The 25,471-nt window shown below is 44.2% G+C and overlaps 1 protein-coding gene across 17 annotated transcripts in view; it reads right to left on the bottom strand.

The window, feature by feature from the left end:
* The window catches only part of RSPH10B (radial spoke head 10 homolog B), a 36,059-nt gene extending 17,196 nt beyond the window's left edge, over positions 1 to 18,863 (bottom strand). For 8 of the 17 annotated variants that reach the window (XM_005304691.5, XM_042853187.2, XM_005304693.5 and 5 more), the window contains exons 1-16: positions 18,311 to 18,785; positions 16,999 to 17,362; positions 16,087 to 16,162; positions 15,438 to 15,506; positions 14,738 to 14,911; positions 11,264 to 11,349; positions 10,010 to 10,130; positions 8,116 to 8,292; positions 7,203 to 7,344; positions 5,700 to 5,821; positions 5,365 to 5,554; positions 4,379 to 4,490; positions 3,364 to 3,443; positions 3,110 to 3,258; positions 1,763 to 1,870; positions 259 to 435 (exon numbers count right to left, since the gene is read on the bottom strand). In XM_005304691.5, coding sequence (XP_005304748.2) covers positions 259 to 435; positions 1,763 to 1,870; positions 3,110 to 3,258; positions 3,364 to 3,443; positions 4,379 to 4,490; positions 5,365 to 5,554; positions 5,700 to 5,821; positions 7,203 to 7,344; positions 8,116 to 8,292; positions 10,010 to 10,130; positions 11,264 to 11,349; positions 14,738 to 14,911; positions 15,438 to 15,506; positions 16,087 to 16,162; positions 16,999 to 17,255 — 2,040 coding nt within the window. In that variant the 5' untranslated portion in view covers positions 17,256 to 17,362; positions 18,311 to 18,785. Of the gene's footprint in view, positions 1 to 258; positions 436 to 1,762; positions 1,871 to 3,109; positions 3,259 to 3,363; positions 3,444 to 4,378; positions 4,491 to 5,364; positions 5,555 to 5,699; positions 5,822 to 7,202; positions 7,345 to 8,115; positions 8,293 to 10,009; positions 10,131 to 11,263; positions 11,350 to 14,737; positions 14,912 to 15,437; positions 15,507 to 16,086; positions 16,163 to 16,998; positions 17,363 to 18,310 lie in introns of those variants that run through there. The other 9 variants (XM_005304692.4, XM_065559986.1, XM_065559988.1 and 6 more) reach the window with 9 other exon arrangements.
* Positions 18,864 to 25,471: the final 6,608 nt, after the last annotated feature.

Raw genomic sequence — 25,471 nt, 5'->3', positions numbered from 1 at the left:
GTGTAAGTGTATATAAAAATTGTATACATTTGCTTGGATCCCTTTCCTCCCAGCCTTTGTGTGTCACTTATTTTCTTGAACTGTAACCTCCTGGGGGCAAGGACTATATGTTTGCATGGAACAGAGGGATCTAATTCATACATGTTAGCATGGAACCCAGAACTATTTGGTCCATTAATGAGACCTCGGCTCTAGATGGGTACTGTAATATAAATATTAAATGATAACATAGCATATGAAGTGCTACATCATTAGTACCTGAAATGAGGAGTATTCTGGGTGCTGCAGAATATGCCGTGCCCCTTCTGTGTAATCTTCAGTTCTATAACCATTTCCTTCTTGATTTACAAGATCTACTTGCTGCTTAATCATATCATTGGTAACATATAACAGGGCGCAATCAAGGAGAGCTTCAAAGAATTCAAGAAAAACCAACTAGAGTAAAATAATAATAATAATAATTACTTCATCTCTGTAGAATCTCCTCTTTGAGGACTAAGCATCTGATCCAGCAAAGCATTTGAGCAGATGCTTAATTTTAAGCACATAAGCAGTCCCATTGACTTAAATTGGATTGTTCATGTGCATGATGCTTAAAGAGCTTATGAATCAGGGCCTAATAATCAATAATGATCATGACCCTTCTTCTCTGTGGAAAACTGATCAGAACCAAAGTCCTATTACATTACTATATGCTATTATGACATTAGCAGGTAATACACAGTATTTCACATTGCATACAACTGAATGATAATACAGTATTGCATCATCCTCCTGGCTAAGTTTTTGCTACACTTGGCATTAAGGCTCAGGGATATTTCTCTATCTGGTGGACAAGGAAATGGTTATATTGTTGTCTGGAATGGACAGTGTTTTGTTGTATGCATTGTGCCTAGAGTCTACAGTAACGGGCATGTAATGGATTAATAATAAAACAAACTACGTCCATCCAAGCCACCCCAAACAAGTAATTATAACAAATTCAATCATGTAGATTACAGTAGACTGCCGTTGGGTGAAAACTAATTCCTTAGGGACAAAATTCACCCACCCTGCACAACACTGGAGTGCAAAAAGATTTCTACAGGGATTGAGGGGATGGAAGTCTCTACCTGCAGGCTGGCTGAGAGGCTGCAATAAAATTCCTCCACAGCCACTACTCCAGCCTTGTAGGCTGGAAGTGCAGGCACTGCTGTTTCACACCCCATGTTCAGGGTTCCTGGGCCAGCAGATCTGCACGATCGAGGATCTCACCATTCAGCTGCTGATCCAGCCTAAAGGTTCCTAAGTAGCAAGAAGTGCAGAGACCTCCCAGTGCAGCCATTCCATCTGTGCACTCCTGTGCAATTCCCCCATGGAAAATAAGTGATGCAAAGAGTCCTGCACAACTATGCAATGTTGTACTCTCCGAACAAATCCCAGACATCCAGTGTGCGGTCACAGGGCATAGAGAACACATTTGCAGTTAACTGTCCAGTAATAGGAAGGGCATGATAATGAGCAAACCATGGAACAATGAGAAGTATGTGGGATAAAATAACCCCAGATTATATATGCTGAACAAAGGAATATCAAGATGGGACGCTTAATGATCAGCGCCATTTCTTCTGTATAAACAACACTATTTTTCTTCTCTTCTGGAAGGTATGATGGTACAATTCTACTTGCTGACATCTTCTAAAAATAATTGTAATTGATCCTGTAGCAATTACCTGCTGACGATTCGCATCATGAACTGTTATGTACTTTTTTCCTTACATACCTCATGCTGTAAATTGCTGTCATCTCCATCGCGTACAAAAGGATTGTCCTTTACCAGTATTTCCACAATTTTTGTAGCAGTTAATTGTTTGCTTAGCATATTTAAATCCTGTATGTCAAAAAGGTCAAAAGTTACTTGAGATATTTATAAATATGGACCTGATCTGGCGCCCTTTGAAGTCAATGTCAAAATTCCCCTTGATTTCAATGGAAGCAGGATTGGTCTCTCACAAAATAATTCATGCTATGTAGGATAAAATCAGGATCTCATTGTAGTCAATAGGAGTTTTGCCATTGACTTCAACAGAGCTAGTATTCACTTACATAGTATGTTAAGCCCAAAGTGCAGGAAAGTTCATCAATTAACTATCCCCCTGAATCCTGCTGACCAGGGCCGGCTCCAGGGTTTTGGCCGCCCCAAGCAGCCAAAACAAAAAACAAAAAAGCCGCAGCCGTGATCGCAATCACGATCTGCGGCGGCAATTCAGCGGGAGGTCCTTCACTCCCAGGCGGAGTGAGGGACCGTCCGCCGAATTGCCGCCGAATACCTGGACGTGCCGCCCCTCTCCGGAGCGGCCGCCCCAAGCACCTGCTTGAGAAGCTGGTGCCTGGAGCCGGCCCTGCTGCTGACTTAGATACACCCAACAGCTACCCATTTCTCTGTCTGCCAGGTTTTATTTTTTTTAATTCCACTCTGCATAAAAGAAGGGGTGAATCAGTAAGTGTTCCCCATAGGAATGCAGAGGAGTCTTGCAAGCAGGCAGCTGATTTCCAGAGGTGTAAGCAGGCTTGATTTTTAATCATTAAGGGCCTGATCCAAAACCTACTGATATCAATGGGAGACTTCAGTGTGATTTGGATCAGGCCCTAAATTCCAGGGCTCTGGGAAATAATCCTGTGTCCACGATGCTTTACCATACTTCAAATTACATAAACACGTCATTTAAAAATATTGTTTATTGAATGTTATTTTATTTCTGAATCCGTCAGCCTTGGACTTCTGCAGACATTAATTTTTAATCAGTAACAATTAGTAGCTACCTTTAAAAAAGCGTTAGTGAAAATATTTAAATTGATTAAAAACATTAAATACTCAAAATAAGTCTAAGGCATAGAGGAATCAAAGAATTTGGAATTGGATCCTCCATACAGTTAAGCATGTGAGCAACTTTATTCTTGTGAACCATACCTTTGAGGCCAATAGGATAATTTATGTGAATACAGTTACTCAAGTTCTTAAGTGTTTTCAATAGTAGGCCCTTAGTGAAAAGAGTTTAAAAATGTCACTGTGAACTAGACAAATAAATTAGTACCTAGACACACAAATCAAAGTATATAAGATTATTACTTTCAACATCCAGAGGAAGTGTCTCATTTTCATTGTGGGTTCATAAGGAGGTATGGTGCTTGGTCTACAGTAAGCCCTGTATATCTCCCAGCATTTATCAATGTAATTAATTGCACAGACAGTTTGTTGCTGTTCACAGAATAAAATGCCTGTAGAAGTGAAGTGGGAAAATACAGAAGTTCAAATAAAACTTGTTTAATAACTATTACCAGCAATTGATTCTGCTTAGCACAGAAAAGTGTTGCATTACTTACCTTGTATATGACAGGCATTGGGAATAATGTTCTTCATCATCATTTTTGAGAAACACTTAAACAGATATGGACCTTTATCTCTATAGTTAAAACAAAGTTTTATATTACATCTTCCTTTTTGCACAGCAGGTATTATGGATCATTGTTTGATTCACAAGTGCAACACTGGATATTTATCCTGTAAAAGTTAGACTGTGGATTTTTCCTTGACAAATTCTTCAGTGAACTATGTTCTATCCCTAGGGCCTATTTGCAATGCTGTCACATTGTGAAGCTCCAGAAGATTTATTTATTTTCCTGAAGCCCAAAGCAATGGATGTATTTTATACAATTTACAGGCATATCGGATGGAATTTTCAAAAATGACTAAGTATCTTAGGAGCACAAGCCCAACTGAAAGTCAGTACTTTCTTTTTCCTCCCTTCTTCTGAACAGATTATTTACTATATTTTACATAAAACAATACAAATCAAATTTTATATAATTACCGATTATAAAGTATTACTGACCAGCCAAAGGCACTCATATGTCAATGACATTCTGGAACTTATACTATATCTGTATGAAGCCTGTGCTCCACCACCCTTGGGAGTAAGAATTTTAAGGTAAGCTGGGAAATTTTTTTTTTTTTTTTTGAGAGGAGGGTTGCATGGCAATGCCACAGATTGAAGCCAAATCATAAAGCCAGACTCCACTATTCAACTGAAACGGATGTATGTATGCCATGTACATTCCCTAAATAATTCAATACTAGTTAAAAAAAAAAAAAAGAAAAGAGTCAGAAGAGAAGGAGGAGAGAACTTTCTCCTGAGATCTGAATCCAACCACTCACCCCAGGGAGTTGTGGACAGGCCAGTAGTGGAGGAAGGAGAAAGAAAGAAGGAGCAGAAGAAAGGTCAGAAAAAGGAGCGGGGGCAGAGGAAGAATTCTGAGAATGGCTACCATCTAGTAATTATAGAATAGTCAAACACTGAAACTCGGGGAACTCTCACTTAAAGTAAGTAAAAGCACTTACTTGTGCTCTTTGTGATTGATATGGACTGCTAGATGAATAAGGCAAGTCAAAAATGTTCTTAGCAGCAAAGTTTCATATGGAGAATGCACCTCCTCAGGTGTTGTTTTATCTTCTAAAACAAGAAGATAGAAGAAAAGAATCTCCATTAGCAATACTAGCTAAATCAGTTTGATCTACAAATAACAAAAAGCTTATCACCATATCTGCCAATAGGCCTTTCTCATCTTCCTATGATCTCCCACATTGATCCAACATTCACTAGACTAGACTAGAGGTAGCACTACTTCCAAGTTAGCAAGCCAACATGGCATCACCTACCTGGGTCATGAGGATAGGGGAGAATTCAAAATGCCCCTGTAGTCTTGAGCAAATCACTCAGGACCTGGTCAGGCAAAGCCCCATTGATTTCTGCCTTTTCAGGAACCCTTCTTAGAGCTCTTCCCCATGGCACACGAGCATAGGGCAGGGAAAGCAAAGCTAGCGCTAACCCCTTGTGTAGCAAGGATCAGGTTGTGCCTCTGCAACTTGTCACAAAGACTCACAACAGCAACAGGTGAAGCTGACCGACTAACTGGCTATGCAGGAGAACAGTGACACATACTATACACAAATTGGTGTCAAACACACGAAGTAAACAAACTGGAAAAAAAAAAGAATTCTTTCCTCTTTAATCTCTTTCAGTTCTAGTCACCTGAAGTGTTACTTGTAACAATAATAAGGAATATAATTCAGACAGAAGTATGATTTTTAAAATAATGCTTTAAAACATTTTTGATGAGTGTTATTATTTTGTGATTATTTTTGCCTGAGGATCCCAAAGCACATGAGTGATTCTTCTTATGCCCATTTCACAGAAAACAGGTAAATTGCCCATGGGCACTGAACAAGTCAGTCACAGTGTTGTGTATAGAATCCAATTCTCAGACTCCTAGTCCCCAACTCTGACTATCAGAAGCATATAATGGTTAATCTACAGGCATACAAACCATTCAGTATCCTGTCCATATCAGCAAGGGTTACATTGTAATGATGAAACCTGCAATCCTTCAGAAATCTCCAGAACTGGAGCTTAGTCATCAGGAAGGTGTTGTCAAGAGACTGATCACAGCCTAAGCTGCTGTAAAAACTGTAGATTCTTCTCAGTTCTGTAATATGTCTCAATACCGCATATTCTACCTACACAAAACAGTAAATAGCATGCCTTACTTTTAATTTCATGACAAGTAGTAACCTCAGCTGATGTATTTACTAAATCCAGCCAGGGACAGTACTGCCAGAAGTTGTTAATGCAGGATTATCCTTTGCTGTCCTATGCTCTTACCTGTTTCATTTCTTCCTGTCTGTCTTTCTCCGGAAACAAGTTCAGCAATGAAGATATGTCTAGTTCAATGTTTGATCCCAACACAGAGGTATTTCCTGGGCCATCAACTATTCTGATGGTTTCTACCAAGTAACAAAAGTAACAATTTATCTTTGGATAATAAAATAAAATATGTACAAAGATAAAATAATATCCTCAATTATCTTGTTCCAAGTTCCATTGACTTAAAGAAGAGAAGAATAGTACCCCCAGTTGGTAAAATTTAACTGTTTAACATTATCTTAACATATTAAAGACACACATCCACCTTCCATAAGTCCAACAAAACATGTTAACATCATGTCTTGTTAAATTTCCATGTTGCAGTGTTTCCAAGTGCGTCTAGATGCATTAAGGATGTGGCTTGGATGAGAACTCACTCATTTTAAAGAGTCTTCCAAATGGAACAAAAAAGAAGCATGGAAGTAAAGAGGAATACGTAATTAAACAACATATTTTCCTGGGTGGAAGAAGTTGACCTGGTTAAAAAAATCTTTGTTAGGAAATCATATTTTAGAAAACTATTAAAAGGGAACTGTAAAATGTTATGAAAAACACAACTCTGTTTACACTCCCATATCACTGAGAGAATATAGGCATAAACTCAAAAAATACAAATTTATCTGAGGGGAACCCATACGTACACAGCTGCTGCCAAATCAGGATAGTGCAAAGATGAGCTTTAAATCACCTTTGCACACACATATCACTGACCTTTGCCCTATCCAGTTTGGCCACACCTCAGGATTTTTCTCCCCTAATCTTATGCATGTGCGTTACATCATTCTCGGTCTAGGGCAGGCATTGCAAGGTCCAGAACAGAGTGAAAGCCTTAGGCCTGGTCTACACTTAAAATTCTGGTGTACATGAAGTGTACTAAGTGCCATAGCTATGCTAAGCTCTGGTGTAGGCGCGGCTAAGTCAATGGAAGAATGCTTCACTGGCAGTTGAGGAGGTGGATTATCTACAGCAACAGAAAAACCCCTACCGGCCCTGTAGGAAGCATTTACATGACAGAGCTACAGCGCCATAGCTGTGCTGCTGAAATGACCATATAGTACAGACAAGCCTTACTTTTCTATTTCTGAACTGAGCAGCCAGCCAAGTAGCACTTTTATAGGAGGAATAACAACATAAGAGCTTTGCTTTTTCCTGTCACCACTTCTGGGCTTGTGCAAAGGAACTTAGAGAAACTAAACCAACAGGAAATCAATTGCCATTTATGATATCAAATTTTAATTCTTTTATGAACACATTACGATTTAAAACTGCAATTTCCTGTGAAACCTTGCATTAGTAATTAAAATATCTCATTTATCTATCAACGAACCTTCATAGGGAAATGTGTATGACTCTTCAGTGAACACAGAACAGTCTCACACAGTAAATGTGTAATTTTTATAAAATGTGAACTATCTGACTAGAAAGTATCTACTTTCCCCACCATCGCTTCAAACTACTCACCAGTGCCAAAGGGACTTTGTGTACGAATGCCACTCAGATCCTGCATATTCATTGCATCCACTTGAAAAGCTGGGTACTCTGCTATTTGATCATTTATAAACTCCCCTTCATAAATACGCCCATTCTTGAAGACAAATCTCCCCTGGGTGGTGGGCAAAAGGGGGAGAGGAAGGGAGAGAGAGAGAGAGGCTCTTTTGTTTCATGTTGATGTAAATGTACACATTTAGTAAAAAACCATTAGAAAATAAATATGTTTGCAAGCATTTGGATTTCCTTCTGATCTAAATCAGGTTTAAACTGCAATATATGAGACAGTGCAAAGTGAAGGATGAGACTTATCTGCATGTGTAAAGTACTTTGAGATCAACCAATGAAAATCTGCTGCTGTGCTATATAAGTGCTAAATGTTTTACTCTGAAACATCTGAGGAATAAGGATCTTTTCACTATGCTTAAAATTGTTTACAGCTTTTCAACATACTTTAACAGTCTGTCCCCATATCACAGAGCTGGAGATGGAAACAACCTATTAGCTAGAGTCCACCCCTGTGAGAAGGTGCATCAGACATTAAAAGTGACTTTAGCCAGAAGGCCAACAGAAGACAACGGCCATTTATCAGCCAAAAGGCTGATAATATCAGACACACCTATTACACTGAAAAGCTTTATGTTAAAATACATTTCACCATATACAAGCCATGTTCCTCCACTTGGAACTTATCCAGTGTCCAGTGAGGTCAGTGGAAGGGCTCCTATCAACTTCATTGGGCATGGACATCAATGTGTGCATTCCAATACACTAAGGAAAACATGGTTTTCCTTACAGCTACCTAGACATCTGCAATACAGAACAGACTGAGCCCTAATTGCATTTTGATCTCCCCCCCCCCCCCCCATCACTTGTTGATACTCACAATGCCATGTTTTTTATTGCAAACCCATTCTCCATCATACATTGCTCCACTGGCATAGAAGAACCTTCCATGTCCATGACGATCCCCATTTACAAAATCCCCTACATATTCATTCCTCAAAGGATACTGAGACCCAGGTATTCTCTTCAGAAACCAGGAGTGGGTACCATACCCATGCTGAAAAAAAACAAGCCATTAAAGAACTTTCCAAAGAGCGACTATTGGTGCAGATCTAAATTCATACAAAGGAATGGAACTACCTAGACTTTGTTTTGTTTTGTTTTAGGGTTACCGTTGCTAATTCAGCTAAATGGGCTTGATTTAGCCCCAGGTTACCTTAGCTCCTACCAGGTAACTCAGGACATAAAGCAACAGAGGGTCCTGTGGCACCTTTAAGACTAACAGAAGTATTGGGAGCATAAGCTTTCGTGGGTAAGAACCCACGGCTACCCCTCTGATTCAGGACATAAAGCCCACCAGGAGGCATGGTAGCAGCACCTCAGGGGATGAACCAATTCAACACATCCTCCAGGCAGCCTTCACTGGCTGGTCTCCTATAGAAAACGGGCCACAGTTTAGAGATGTCATTCCCTGGTCTGTGCGCCCTGCCAAGCAGCCAGGGCAGGGTCCCAGAACCAGTTCTTAGGAGAGCTGTGCTGCTCTGGAGGCCAAACTCTCTGCCCATTTTATGTGGGGGTGAAAAGGAAGCAGCTCACCCCCACGCTCACCCCAACAGAATGATGGGGGAAGACCTGGTGAGGGGAATCTAATGGAGTTTTACACCAACCCCAGCCTGCTTCCATGGGTTCTTTCACAGGAGGGGACACTGGGGAGCTAGATCTTCAGGTCACCACTCAGATCAGGTGATATTTTCACTTTTAACTGTCTTAAAATACTGAATTTATATACTAAGCTATAAGAATTAACTAAGTGAGGTCTACATTAGCATAAATAAAATCAACTATACAAATGACCTGCATATGTAAACAGTTTTATTTTCACTGAAGTTTATATGAAATATAAAACCTGTTTCTATATAATTAACTGGGGAGTGGGGAGAAACATCATTGGGTAGACTGGCCCTATAAGAGAGTTAGGCTCAGACCCACCTTGCCAGCTGCCTCCCCAACATAATAGGCTTTAAGACTAATAAAAGGGAGTCTACTCAGCTCAGTTCAGGAAGGGAGGGAGACCTGCAGGGAGTAAGAAGCCTCCTGAAAGGGACCCAGGGTCAGGGGAAAGGACTTAGAAGGGGGAACTCCACACCAGCCAGATGGAGAGGCAGGAGCAGAAGTCTCCCAAGGAAGAGGTTTGAGGAAACATCAGGCAGCAGAAGCTGGGTTTTGGGAAAGAACAGTTGAGTCCAGCCTAAGGAAATGTAGAGTCAGGGAAAGATTTGTTTTGATTTAAATTGATACTTTAACTATGATGTTGTTTTAATAAACCAGACCCCAAGGAGGGATGTTATCTGACTTCTGAATGGCTGGGTCCAGTTTTAGGAAAGCCCAAGAAGGGGGAACTGAGGTAGTGGCACAGTCCAGTGCTGGACTGGGTAAGCCCCCGCCACTTACACCAACCCTAAGCTTTCACTCTAAAGCCTCTTTCTAAATATCCTGCAGCCAAAAAGATTTAATTTTTATTATGGGAAGGATTTATATTTTCCTTTGGTTGGTGTGTAAAATTAAGTTACCTTTTCGTAAAAACAAGTCAGCAGCATGGTTTAATATTGGACTTTTGCTAGTTATAACTAATAACATGAAAAGCAATTTATGAGTAAAACACTTCTGTATCTACAATTAGCAGAATCATACTGAGCTTCTTTACTCCTGTATGAATCGATGCATCTAATCTTACCGGTGTAAGAGTCAGGTATTGAATTAAAGTGGTGTAGTACCTGTATGCCATTTATCCACTGTCCAGTATACTCCTGGTTAGTCGTCAGCCATCTCATCCGTCCTTCCCCATGGCGCACATTTTTTTCCCATTGACCTTCATAGATATTTCCAGATTTATAACTACAAGAAACCAAATGAATAAGGAAGTTAATTACTCAGCTATCGTATACACTAACAAGGTACAATGGCAGTTAGGTGCCTAAATCCACCAATTTATAACAAGAGTTACATCTTGTTGCTGGGAAAAAACAGTAATACTGGGATAGATTTTCAATGCTGATATTACTACATTCTGATTTTTCCTTTGTTTATGATTGCAATATATACTACCTAAAGGAAAACATTCCCAGTTGACTACACTTAATAATAAATATCAATTATAATATATTAAGACTCCAATAATTCAAAGGTCTTGGGGACATGCAAAACTTCAAAGCAACTGGCTTAGCAGACTTTGAAAACTGGGCTCAGCGTGTATCTTTTGAAGTCAAACTCCAACACACAAAAAACTAGGGACTGACATCCTGCTTTGTTGGCATGTCTTGAGAAAGCTAACCTGCTGTCTGTAACTGGAGAAGGTGTCCAGTAGGTTTAGAAGGCTGTGCTCTGGATCAGCTAACAGAGTACGGATGTAAAAAATATAAACATCGCTGACCAACTCCCCCAATTATCAATTTATCCACATCAGCATTTGTGTGGTGAAGTCTGATGTCAGTGCATGAAGACTTCACATTCTGTCAAACCTCAGAAGATATTACCAAAAATCTCAGTTATCCTAAAATTTGTCTGAGGATAGCATGCCATAAACAATCAACCAAAACACCTTCTCATGCACAATCCCACAAAAGAATTCATTTGTTTGTGAGGGGGGAATGAGGGGTGTTGCCATGCAATCAAGAAGAATTCTTTTAAAGAAATGTTTCAGTTTATTGCTGCCAGTCTTTAATTGTTTTATCTTTAGTTGTTTTCTTTGTAGGAATGAAGAAGAAAAAGGCTTACCCAAGTAAAAATTAAAGCCATATACTAGACCTGGTATAGCTGTTTACTCCTGTGCAAAGAAGGGCAAGATAAATATAAAATTCTACCATTCTGAGTTGGTAGCATTTTCACCCTTTTGTATATCTCTGAATGATTACACAAACTGCAAGGCAGTAGAGAATCAGGCCCAGTACATGGAACAAAGGATTGAGCGTGTATGCCAAATAAAAATAAATTAATTCTGAAGATGTGCTGAACAAACATGTTATACCTACCATCTTATCCCCCAGCCATCTTTGATGTTGTTTACCCAGTCACCTTCATACCAGGAAGTACCTTCCCGATTATAATAAATGGTACCCTGAAACAAAGAGTATGATCGGTTTAATTAATCAATACCTAAATATTCACATAAATGTTTTCAGGTAACATTATATACCATGGACACAGACAAGTGGGAACTTGGGTGGACTTCAGCTCACCCCAAAATTTAAGGATTGGATTAAGAAAGAAAAAGCAGAGTTTGAAATAAGAAGCTTGTTTTTCCTCTCTTTATTAAAAGTGGACAAATTTAGTTATGGTACAAAACTACACAAAGTGATATTCAAGAGCTTTGATTTTATTATTTTTTAATTCTAGCTCCCCCCCCAATAAAAAGTTGTCATCACCCCTGTATATGCCAAAGATACCAATTACCACTTGTATTCAAACATTCCCTCAGCAGTCTCTAAGAAAAAAAGAGACTCAATTTATGTTAAAAGCAACTGAGAGTCTAAAATTTAAAAAAAAAATGATATCCTGTTATTTTCACCAACATTAGCTACATACGAAGAACGACCAAGCATTTAGGTGTTCAAAAATGTTAAAAATTACATTTAGCCAAACAATGCTAAGTGGCCTCAAACCCTTTGGGAATGCTTTCACCAATCTATTCTATTCTATATAGGTTCTTATACTGCCCTTATCACCATAGTATGTGAGCAGCTTTCAGTAATGCATCAAGTGATATGAATTACATTGGTTATGTGTTTGTTCTCTCCTCTTCTCCCCACCTGGAGAAGCATTTGCAGTGAAGTGTTTTGCTTTGGTAGGTTTTGGTTTTTGTTTTTTTGTTTTGTTTTTAACATGTGTTGCTATGATTTATGTTAAAGAAGGCAAGGTCAAAGAAACATGTATACTTGGAGCGCAATGATGATCCTTAGTTCCTGGGGGAGTTCATTTCACAGCTACCAAGAAAGTTCTGTCTCCCACACAGACAAGCTCTACTCTTATTGCAAAGAGTTCCACTGTGCTAGAAGAGACCATGGCCTGCATCCCAGAGCTTTAGGCATTCTTTAAATATCCTGGGCCAAGGCCATGGAGCCCCTTGAAGAGAAGGACCAAGACCTTGAATTTAATTCAAAATTCTGTGGAAAGCCAACGTAGAAAGTGGAGGACAGGTCTGATGTGCTTGCAATGATCTATGTTTTGGAGAAGACACACTGTGCGGTTCTGCACTAGTTGGAGTTTCCTCGGTGCTGAAAACTTCATGCCCAGGTTTGTCACACTGCTATAGTCCAGCCGATAAGTGAGTAAGGTGTGAATAACTGAGGTCAGGTCATCATCTGCCAGTATAGGATGGAGTCTCCTAGCCACTGGAGATGATAAATAGCATTACTTTCAGATGCAGCTATGTGAGAGTGCGGCATCAGCAAGTAATCCAAGAGTATTCCTAGACTACAGACCAAATTGAGTATTTGTGGGTGTGTATCTTCAGCCAAAGGAGATTACACCATGGCTACAGGCTCTTCCAAATGCTTTCCTCTACCCACCAGCATCACTTGTCTTGCTTGGGTTCAGTTTCAGCTTGCTGTTCTTCATGAGTTGAAGGCCATCTTGGTGATAGTGGTGTAGTTGTATGTGGTGAGGAATAGGTAGAGCTGTGTGTCATCTAGATATTGCTGGCACTTGAGTTCCTGACATCTGACCACTTCACCTAGTGATTGCATGTAGATGTTGAAAAGGACTGTAGAGAGAGAAATGATCCTTCTGGGACTCCACAAGTGAGTGGACTAGTGGGTGGAGGTGCAGTTTCCCCATCACTACAAAGTTTGAGTCCTCCAGGGAGGACTCAAACTATATCAGCACATTACCCTGGGCCCCTGCAACCTCTCTCAAGTGAGACAGCAGTACCTCATGGTCTGTTGACTGTTGCAGACAGGCCCAGAAGGATGAGAATGGACATCTGTCCTCTCACAGGAGGAGATCATTCATCAGTGCCACTAAAGCGGTTTAAGTTCCATGTCCTGGCCTGAATCCGCTATAGCTGTGACTCAAACAAGTCTGGAAATAAGGCATGAATTTTTAACAGTGAGGGTAATTAACCACTGGAACAATTTATCAGGGTTGGGGTGGATTCTACATCACTGGCAATTTTTAAGTCAAGGTTGCATGTTTTTCTAAAAGATCTGCTCTAGTTCAAACAGGACTATTTCAATTAAGTTGTATGGCCCGTGTTATGCAGGAGGTCAGAGTAAATGATCACTGTGGTCCCTTCTGACCTCAGAATCTATTAACTACAGTAAACAGATGGAGATAAAGCAGCAGTACTCTGACTCATCCAGAGTTCCACATTAACTTCTAGAGCTAGTTCTGCAATGGCAGAGGACACAACTGGGATGCTGCCCTAATTGTTCTGTTCTCTTCCTCTGGACAGTTCTGTCAGTGTCATTTCTTCCTCCATATCGTGTTTCTGGTCTGCTCAGTTGTCTGCAATAGATACTTTTAAGAACAGATCTCCAATGTACCCCAGAATCCTTTGTACCAGTTACAGACGTGCTTCAAATGAGGCAACATGACAAATATCACAAAGGATTCTGAGACACATCTGATACTCAAAGATTCCCACTGCTCATGACTGAGCAGAAACAAGGACAACATTCTGGAAGGTTGACTAAATATATAATAAAATGTAGTCCTTATAGAGCTTTACATATTTCAAACTCTGTACAAACATCCACTAATACACTGTTGTGACATCCTCAAGTAGTTAAGTAACTCCTCACTTAAAGTCGTCCTGGTTAACATTGTTTTGTTGTTACGTTGCTGATCAATTAGGGAACATGCTTATTTAAAGCTGTGCAATGCTCCCTTCTAACGTCGTTTAGCAGTCGCCTGCTTTTTCCACTGCTTGCAGGAAGAGCAGCCCGTTGCAGCTAGCTGGTGGGGGCTTGGAACCAGGGTGGACCAGCAGCCCCCATATCAGCTCCCCGCTCCCCTAAGTTCTCTGTGCAGCAGCTGCCCAGCAGGCTAGCAATTGCAGCTGTCCCTCCCCCCACTGCCATGCGCTGCTCCTGCCCTCTGCCTTGGAGCTCCTCCCCAAGACTCCTGCTTGTTGTGCGGGGGGGAAGGGGGCTAATGTCAGGGTGTCTTCCTCCCCCTCACTTACCCCATCTTCCATAGAGCAGGGGGGACACACGACAGGGCTCAGGACAGAGGGAGCTTGTTAATATTAAAGCAGAAAGTTGGGGTGTTCCCACAATGCATCCCTTTTAATAGAAATGAAGGCTTGCCCCACCAGGACCACTCATTTTAATTAACATATTCTACATCAGAGATACTTCACTAGGATAATTCAAGGCTTATGTACCAGTTGAGTCCCACTTAAGTCCCCCACATAAGTGATGCAGAAGCCCTGTGCTAACCCTCTGTCTTTCATCCCAGATGTCATTGGTCCAGATGATACTTTCATCAGTGCTTTTCTTATTTACCTTTCCATGTCTTTTGCCTTCACACCATTGGCCAATGTATGAAACTGGATGGGTGCCACACTTGTACATGCCAAAGCCATGCCTGACTCCATTCTTCACCTCTCCTTCATACATGCTGCCATCAGGCCATGTGTAACTGCCATTATACATCTGCACATTCTTAACAAAGTTCCCCTAAGAGATTAAATTATAAATTGATTACTCTCTCAAGTGAGACAGCAGTACTCATTACTCCTCCTGGATGTAAGGGAAATGAGAGTAAACATTTGTGGGAGACAGTATCTAGGGTGTGGGCTGAGCTGTCCTGAAGGAAGGTCCCTAGGAGCAGCCAAGCCCAAGGAGAAGTTCTGAGTTGCACAGTATGTTATCTTATTGTTGATTTTTTTTTTTGTAAAAAAGCCAAACCGCAGGAAGGAGGCAAGTCTGGACTTTGCAGTGCATGCACTGTGTTTGTAGAGCAAGCTGGGAAAGGCACCTGTTCACAGTGCACAAAGAGGACAAAACACAACTAACTCTAGTTGTATTTAGTTACATTGTATCTAGTTACATTTTCTGTGTTCTTTAAATTTAATACACAGCCACTACAATAAGTTTGCTATTGCCACCTGCAATCATCTAACCTACATGCTTTCCTATAATTTGCATGTATAGATTGTAATCAGCTGTATGATACTTTAAAATTATTTACATTGCACTTTACCTCATACTTCACTCCATCAGCCCATGTATAAATCCCGTGTCCATGCATGAGCCCTTCGGAAAACATGCCCTTCAAAATAATACACATATTATTGTTTTTATTCCTTTATCACAACTTGGGTCTATAGCTATTAAGTAGTTTGAGGAGAAGTAACATGTTCTAATTAAACCCCCTCTAACTATCAGCACTAAAAGAACTAAGTTTTGAATGTCAGCAGCCCTTAGAAACTACAGAATCCACTATTCAAAACACATACATTTTAGCTGTGCAGTTCCCAATGAAGTCAAAGGGAGTAGCAGCATATCCTCCTCCAGGGAAAGAATTTTCCCATTACATTTTGGGTACATTTACACAGCAAGCAGCAGCAAGCCTCCAATCCTGAGTCAACAGACTCAGGCTCACAGGGCTTGCGCTACCACACTAGAAATAGCTGTGTAGACCTTGTAGCTCAGGCTGGAACTCAGGCACTGAAGCCCATGCAACCCCCTGAGCTGCAATGTCTATGCAGCTACTTTTAGCACCGTAGCACAAGCCCCGCCAGCCCAAGTCTGTTGACCCAGGCTTGGAACCTTGCTGCCACAGGCTGTGAAGTCGTACCCTTAGTGCCTTGCCAAAGATGTACCCATAAACAGAATGCTGATCTACTCACTCTGTATATATTTCCTCCCTGAAAATATGCTACACCTTCTCCATCATATAATCCATGGACTTTTTCTCCTTCATAGCTACAAAGAAAACAAACTAACGATGAAATAATCAAATCACTACAAGTAAACCAGAAACAGAAGTTAAAAATAATGACTATTACTTTCTGACAAAAGCCAAATTACATTCTTAGCATCTGTTAGCTCCCATTCTGGAAGAGGTGGGGTGAAAGCATATGCTGTATTTTGCTGCTGGGTGGAACATCAGGCTTGCTCCCCTTTCATGACCAAAGTACTGTCAGGAAGTGGGTACCCCCATGCGCATTATGCACCTCACCCTAAATGATAAGCAGCACCAAATATTATGTAATTACACTAGTGTATTCACTTTATATAGAAAACTACATGTACACTTACAGTGAAATTCATTTTACGCAACTAAAGCAAGAAGAATCAGGCTTTATGCAAGTGAAGTGTGAATGAGGTAGGGAAGCAAGATTCTAGAGCCAGGGCACAGGGCTGCAATACAGCTCTCCATCCATAATAAAAACTGCTATTATGGTGTATTAAGGCCACTTGAACTCTAACCATGTAGGCCCATCCCCATTGGCACCCTCTTTTCAGTAATTTATGCCAACACCCCTTGTACAGCCAGTCTGCTGGTGTTCTACCACACAGTGGGTCTTAAATGGAGCAGACAACTTTGTGCATACACACACATTCTAGTTACCATTACCCTTTGTCTTGCAGTGCATTTGTGTCTGATGTCTATCTGCCTTTTGGACTCTAAACTCGACAAGGCAGGAGCCATGTCTATGAGTATGTTTTGTACAATACCAAGCACACCACAGGTACTTAAATAGTAAGTCCTCATCTAGTGGATGTGTTTTTAACTAAACTGACATGTTTTAACATACTTTTCTACAATAAGTTGAGTTAGAATAGGCTCCTCATAATACTGAGCTGCTTCTTGGATCAGAGGTTCTTCCATCTCTTTTGATTCTTCTTGGGATTCTAAAGGGCTTGCTTGTGCTTCCTCTGCTTGATTCAACGATGTTTGGACACATGACAGCTGAACTGAAGAAATACCTTCTAATGAAGTCTCAGGTGGAAGAGGAGGGGCAGGTGCTAACTTTTCTGTTTTTTTGCCATCTTTCTTCTTATCTTTAGCCATTGCCACTGAATTGCCTCAAAGTTATGTTTTTCTGAACAAAAGGCTTTAGCTTCTTTTGCCTATTTTTTACGTCAGAGGTTTAGTTTTCAAAATCTGAACTCATTTAACTGAAAAAGAAAACATAAAAAGCAAACAACATGATAAAAATCTGATTTCTCTCCCCTCATAGCCCCTAAAAACAATATTTTTAAAAAGTTTTATTGCTGTATGGTAATTGCAACCATTTCCTAAAAGTATTTAAAATAAAAGTGTTAGATGTTTCATGAGCTTCTAGGGCAGTGGTTCTCAACCAGGGGTATACGCACCCCTAGGGGTATACAGAGGTCTTCCAGGGGGCACATCAACTCACCTAGATATTTGCCTAGTTTTACAACAGGCTACATAAGAAGCACTAGCAAAGTCAGTACAAACTAAAATGTCATATAATTACTTGTTTATACTGCTCTATATACTATACATTGAAAAGTAAGTTCAATATTTGTATTCCAATTGATTTATTTTATAATTATATGGTAAAAATGAGAAAGTAAGCATTTTTAATAACAGTGTGCTGTGATACTTTTGTATTTTTATGTCTGATTGTGTAACCAAGTGAAATGTAACTTGGGGTACACAAAACAAATCAGAAAGGGATACAGTAGTGTGGAAAGGTTGAGAACCACTGTTCTAGGGAAATGAGGGTGGCAGGAATGCACTAGATTCCACTAATACTTTTTTGGGAAATAATGGGTTACAGATTCACCTGATATCTGTAACACACAACATGACAGTTTATGGAAATAAGGTAATGCCACATATTTGTGACCCCAGAGGATCATGTGGAAAAAAAATATCACAGAACAATGTGGTGGTCTAGAATCATGACTCCCACTGTTTCGTGGTTAAATCTTCATGGCTTAGTATTCCTGATTCTGCAAGGCAGTAATATTACATGCTCTATTAGGTAGGAATGATTCAGGGGCAATTAAAAACACACTCATTAAACCCTCGTGGGTATTTGGTTAAAGCAAGTGTAAAAATTATATTAGTTAAAAAGATGGTGGACAATAACAAACCTCCTGCAAGCCCAAGGTGCGGTTCTGTTACAGCTAGCAGGGTGTGGAGATTCCTGAGACTAATTTCTCCAAGCTCGAAAACTTCTCTAGAAGGAGATAGCAATTTACCCACGACTCCTCAGCTACATTTGCAAAGACACCCGAGGCGATTGTATCCTTACTGGATTCTCGGTCCTCCCGCACCCACAACAAACCGGGAAGAAAAATCAATATGGGATGCCTAGGAACAGCTGCGCCCGAGGGTCTCTGGCGGGCGCGCTCAGCATGCAGCAGCCCCCAGGACGGCTGGCCGGGAAGCTCCTGGCTCCCCTCCACGCTTGCTAGGTCGCCCACCACCTAGCGGGAAGCCAGGGCCCCCCTGCTCGGTCCCCAGGATTCCGGCCAACGCCCGGGGGCGCCTCTGCGCAAAGCGGAGGGTGGCGCAGACGAGCTGTTTCGGGGCCCGTCCCTCCGGCTCCTGCCACCGCGTCCTACCGGCGCCAGTAACCATAGTAACCGCAGCACAAACTGCTCTCGCTCCCGTTTTGCTACTTTGGGTGCACTGAGCATGCTCACTCGAACTGAGCATGCCCAGTAACCTTCGTTGTAGCCACTGCCCTCTCTCTGCCCTTACTTCTACTTACGATTTGCTACCTCCTCTTTGGGGGGGTTTAAAAGGATTAAGGGGGGCAAATCGCAGTGGGGGGCTGTCAGGGTCTGAGCAGGGGGCATAATTTTACTGGCCTGGGGGGTTCAAGCTACTGTAGCTAGCGGCAGAAGAGGGGCTGAAGGGCAAAAATTGGTGGTGGGGGGTGAGAGACGGGGTTAAGCGGGGGGGGGGGGAGAGACACTGCCAGACCCCGTGCGGGTACATAACCCCCGTTTAGGGAGAGGGTGGGGAACAGTGACCCCGTGGGATGAGCCACCCACTGTGCTCGCTAATCTAGGGGTGTGGGGGGGGGGGGGGGCAGAGGCTGTTTTTGTTGTTCTCACAGGGACGCTGCATGTCAGCCTCGGAGCAGGGGGCGGGTTCCTGGGACTGGGGTCTTAAAGGCACAGGCCTCCAATTCCTAGCCTGTCAAAGCTTAATCACCGCAGCTCCTCTCTATCCTATACAAGTGTTGCAGGGCCAGGGCCGCCCAGACGGGGGGGCCAAGTGGGGCAATTTTCCGCAGGGGCCCCCACGAATATGTCGGAGGCTGCCCCCGCCTCCGTCTTCCCGCGGTGTCTCAGCGTGCCGCGTCCGGGAGCGGCCCTGGCGCACTGCAGCGCGGTGGCTCCAACGCTGTCCGGGGCCGCTCCTGGTCGCAGCACGCTGAGGCTCCAGGAGAGGGGGTAAGCACCATGGTAAGGGGTGGGGCACCCTCCCCGACCCCATCCTAACCATCACCATCACCCAGCAACAGCCCATTATGTAATTGCAAATGTATACATACCATTAAAGCATTTAATGTTTTTAAATAATGTATTTAGTGTATTTTCAAATTATTACAAATTAATTTTTCAGTGTATGTCACTGGTTATTTTTTACATTTCCAAATACATGTTACTATAGTATTGCAACTTTTTTTATGGAAGGGGCCCCCAAAATTGCTTTGCCCCAGGCCCCCTGAATCCTCTGGGCGGCCCTGTACACAGCTACGTTACTGATCCAGCCAGGAGACTGAATGCGGTGAAATATTGTACAGACACTCCCTCCCTCCAACTCTGCCTCTCACATTTTGAATATGTAAAAGTGTCTTCTATCAGTTTCTATGCCTATATGAAATCACTGCAGCTCATTTCTCTTATATAACGTGCTGAGTTGCTAACTCCCTCCCAGAGCCCACATGTCTGCACCCCCTCCTGTACCCCAATCCCATGCCCCAGGTCAGAGCCTGCACCCCTCACTCAAACTACGCATAGCCTGCAACCCTCCTGCACCCCAACTCCATCCCAGAGCCTGCACCCCAAAAAGGGCTGGATTAACTTTTTGTGGGCCTGGTGCTAAACATATTTGTGGTCCCCAAGGGGGGAAATGGGGACATGGGGCATGGGGGGCAGAGTCCTCAGAGCGACGGGCTGGCTGGGGGCAATGGGAGATGGGTCATGGCACGGCAGGGACAACCCTGCTCCACCCAGCCCAGTACAATGGCACTGTTTACAAACCGGGAGCTGCCAGACGCACACTGGCCAGCCCGGCCCGGTGCTCCCATCATGCTTCTTCCCCTTCGGGGCGGGCCCATGACCCCAAGGTGATACCAGAGTGGCCCCTTTGGATGATCTGCTTCCTCCTGGCTAATGTGACAAATTGATCTATTGTATGATTGAAGCGCGCTGTTTCACGTATTTGTGTGTAAGTCCGTGAAAAGGGAGGTAAGCTTTGGGGGTACGGAGCATGCCCCTGAGCCCAAGGTGAGACCAGAGTGGCCCCTTTCATCGATCTGCTTCCTCCTGGCTAGCATGCCCCTGAGCCCAAGGTCATACCGGAGTGGCCCCTTTCATTTTTTCCACTGGCTTCCGCCTTCCTTATTTCCAATGACTTGTCTGCTCATGCACCTGTCACTGGTCCATGGGGTTGCGAATCAGGAGGGATGGGGTTTGTGGTCAAAAACACTCACGGTCTGCTTCCTCCTGGCTAATGTGCCAAATTGATCTATTGGACAATTGAGGTGCGCTTTTTCACGTTTTTGTGTGTGAATACGTGAAAAGACCCCCACAAACCCTCATGCCCAGTGCCCTCCCACAGACCACTCCGAACCCCCCCCCAGATCCTCTCACTGCCCAGTGCCCCCGAGCTGTAGACTCACAGCCCTCCCACAACTGCACAGTGCCCTGCCCCTCCCCGCCCAGAGCCCCCCCACAGATTCCCTCACTGCCCAGTGCCCCCCACCGCCCCACTGCCACAACTGCACAGTGCCCCACCCAACACACACAGATCTCCCCACCCCCCACTGCACAGCACCCCCCCAGACCCACTAGAGACCTATTCTCCCACACCCTAACCCCCAGCCACAATACCCGGTCCTGATGGGAGGTGACTGTGTCTGCCAGGCTGAGCCGGCAGCGCAGCCAGAGCTTGTCCTGGGGCAGGATAACTCCGGCCCCTTGGGGGTGCAATCAGCCAGGCTGGAGCAGGAGTAGGGCCTACCCGGGCCAGGCTCCCTCAGGACCCACATGCCTGGCAGGACCCAGCTGAGCCTCCCACACTCTCCCCCTCCCCCAGACGTCCTCTGGGACTGGCTGAGACTGGCCCAGCCTCTGCACCAATCCCAGGTGGCTCTTTCCCTGGGGAGGCAGGTGGGGCCCCACAGGTCCCAGGCAGTGGCAGTGGAGACAGCTCAGAGCTGGAGCTGTGCTGGGGAGTGGGGCATATCCCTGGGACATGACTCCTGAGATCCCACCCACACCCATGGCCCCGTGGCCAGCAGCCCTGCCGAGCCCACATGGTGGCCCCCAGCTGCTGGGTGATGAGCCCCCTACAGCAGCGGCATAGCCAGGTTCTAACATCAGGGATTTCTTGTATTATGTATAGTGAGTGTATTATATAAAAATCAGGTAGTAGGGTTTACAATGTTCTAACAAGAGATTGTGCTATTATCATTATCCAGTCAACTTGCACACCACTATTTTGAATTAGTGATAATTCACAGAGAGAGAAAGAAGAAAGCTGAATTTAGAGAATAATTATTAACCAGATTCTTGGTTATTCACTCCAGTCCATAGCACACAGCACCATAAACCCAGTAGAATCTGGCCAAGAGAATATTCACCTCAAATTGTCATCTGCTACACTCCCCCCCCCCCCGGCCCATTCCCAGTCACCACTATTCAGCAGGTCCGCCCAGAGGGGGGGGGCAAGTGGGGCAATTTGCCCCAGGCCCGGAGTATGTTGGAGACTCCCCACACTTCCGTCTTCCCCCATCCCATCCCCCGGCGTCCTGGATGTGGCACGCTGAGGCTCCGGTAGAGGGGGTAAGCGTCATGGTAAGGGAGGGGCCAGACAACCCCCTGACCCCATCCCCCCACAGCCATGACCCCCAGCTCCGAGCCCAGCCCCTCTGAGCCGGTCACCTCCAGACCCCATCCATCCCCTCCACAGCTCAAACCACCAGCTCCAAGCCCAGCCTCTCTGAGCCGGACACCCTCTGACCCCATCTCCCCACATCCCTGAGCCCAGCCCCTGTGAGCCGGGTGCCCCCCAACCCAGAGCCCAGCTCCCCCCGGAGCCCTGGGCAACAGCAGCACCACCCCCAGGCAGCGACAGCCCATTTGCACCAACCATCACCATCACCCAGCGACAGCCCATTATGCAAATGTCTACATCCCATTAAAGCATTTAATGTTTTCAAATGCTGGATTTAGTGTATTTTCAAATTATTACAAATTAATTTTTGAATGTATTTCACTGGTTATTTTTTACATTTCCAAATACATGTTACTAGAGTATTGCAATTTTTTTTTATGGAAGGGGCCCCAAAAATTGCTTTGCTTTATAATAATTTGAAAATACAATAAATACATTATTTAAAAACATTAAATGCTTTGTATACCAGCTGCTTAGCTGCAGCGTGCCAGGGCCGCTCCCGGACACGGCGCACTGGGACGCCGGGGGATGGGGGAAGACAGATGCAGGGGGAGCTTCCGACATATTCATGGCGGCCCCTGTGGGGCCCCCGGGGCCTGGGGCAAATTGCACCACTTCCCCCCCCCCCTCCCCTGGGCGGCCCTGAGACATTCTCTCGCCTAGACCTAGACCAGTTTCAACAGATTTAAAATTTTTATTAAGATGATTTAAAAAAAAAAGTGAACAGAGTTTGAGCATAGAAATTTATGGTTATCAGGGAATACTGTACAGAATTATCGATGGTGCAAAGTTTGGTTTAAAATCAGGTGGCATAAGGAATACATAATCTGCAATATCCCCGATTGGGGGTAAAAGGTTGATGGGTCAAAGTTCAGGCATTGAGATATGAGGGTATGAAGTTCATATAGTGGCTATGTACGGGTGTGGAGTATAATGAGTAGATATAATGATGAGGATGGATTGACCCTCATTTGGTGAGACTTAATGTTCAGGGATTTTATGGTTCCAGTAATTCTCTACAGATTTGTCACCAAGATCAAGGACTGCAGTGAAAAGACAGCAAGGCCTGTGTGCTGGACTTCTGTGTAGAAGTTGATTCACAAATATTCAGTGTAGTGTATTATATGGTGTCATCTTACATCCTTCCCAAGGACAAAAAATCTTCTGAAACAATGAAGGCTTGGGCTCATAACCAGTGGCTGCAGAACTTTTGGATGCGCAAGTCCACATTTCTGCATCTGTGTGCAAAACTCACCAAAATAAGAGCTGCACTGACAATGGGGAAAAAAAATTGCACTATGGGGATCTGCAACAACCGATTCTTATTGGTCAATCAGTGGTCTCTCTCCTAAACCAAGGTGGACTGGATTTCTTTAATGTAAGTAGTCACAACATATTGTTAAAGCTCATTTTATGCTCAATGCTGTGTTAAGATCTCTGCAGTCACAGATAATAACGGTCTTCTTGGGGAATCACGGCACAGTATCCAGTCTGCAAGACACACACACACACACACACACACCCCCCCCACTTGAACAAAACCTCATCCCTCCCGTTTTGCAACCATCCCCCAGAGGAAGCAGACCGTGAGTGTTTTCCACCACAAACCCCATCCCTCCCGTTTTGCAACCATCCCCCCAGGGGAAGCAGACCGTGAGTGTTTTCCACCACAAACCCCATCCCTCCCGTTTTGCAACCATCCCCCCAGAGGAAGCAGACCGTGAGTGTTTTCCACCACAAACCCCATCCCTCCCGTTTTGCAACCATCCCCAGAGGAAGCAGACCGTGAGTGTTTTCGACTGCAAACCCCATCCCTCCCGTTTTGCAACCTTCCCCAGAGGAAGCAGACCGTGAGTGTTTTCCATCACAACCCCATCCCTCCCATTTTGCAACCATCCCCAGAGGAAGCAGACCGTGAGTGTTTTCCATCACAACCCCATCCCTCCCGTTTTGCAACCATCCCCCAGAGGAAGCAGACCGTGAGTGTTTTCGACCGCAAACCCCATCCCTCCCGTTTTGCAACCTTCCCCAGAGGAAGCAGACCGTGAGTGTTTTCCATCACAACCCCATCCCTCCCATTTTGCAACCATCCCCAGAGGAAGCAGACGGTGAGTGTTTTCGATCACAACCCCATCCCTCCCGTTTTGCAACCATCCCCAGAGGAAGCAGACTGAGTGTTTTCGACCACAAACCCCAACCCTCCCGTTTTGCAACCATCCCCCCCCCCAGAGGAAGCAGACCGTGAGTGTTTTCGACCACAAACCCCATCCCTCCTGTTTTGCAACCTTCCCCCCAGAGGAAGCAGACCGTGAGTGTTTTCGACCAAAAACCCCATCCCTCCCGTTTTGCAACCATCCCCCCAGAGGAAGCAGACCGTGAGTGTTTTCGACCACAAACCCCATCCCTCCCGTTTTGCAACCATCCCCCGCCCCCAGAGGAAGCAGACCGTGTTTTCCCCCACAAACCCCATCCCTCCCGTTTTGCAACCTTCCCCAGAGGAAGCAGACCGTGAGTGTTTTCCATCACAACCCCATCCCTCCCATTTTGCAACCATCCCCAGAGGAAGCAGACCGTGAGTGTTTTCCATCACAACCCCATCCCTCCCATTTTGCAACCATCCCCAGAGGAAGCAGACCGTGAGTGTTTTCCATCACAACCCCATCCCTCCCGTTTTGCAACCTTCCCCAGAGGAAGCAGACCATGAGTGTTTTCCACCACAACCCCATCCCTCCCGTTTTGCAACCATCCCCAGAGGAAGCAGACCGTGAGTGTTTTCCACCACAAACCCCATCCCTCCCGTTGTGCAACCATCCCCAGAGGAAGCAGACCGTGAGTGTTTTCGACCGCAAACCCCATCCCTCCCGTTTTGCAACCATCCCCAGAGGAAGCAGACCGTGTTTTCCCCCACCCCTCCCATTTTGCAACCTTCCCCAGAGGAAGCAGACCATGAGTGTTTTCGACCAAAAACCCCATCCCTCTCGTTTTGCAACCTTCCCCCAGAGGAAGCAGACCGTGAGTGTTTTCGACCACAAACCCCATCCCTCCCGTTTTGCAACCATCCCTGGACCAGTGACAGGTGCATGAGCAGCCCAGTCATTGGAACTAAGCAAGGAGAA

Source organism: Chrysemys picta, chromosome 10, assembly GCF_011386835.1.
Source record: "Chrysemys picta bellii isolate R12L10 chromosome 10, ASM1138683v2, whole genome shotgun sequence".
NCBI lineage: Eukaryota > Metazoa > Chordata > Testudines > Emydidae > Chrysemys > Chrysemys picta.
Note: the sequence above shows the minus strand (reverse complement) of the source record. Positions and strands in the feature narration are given on the sequence as shown.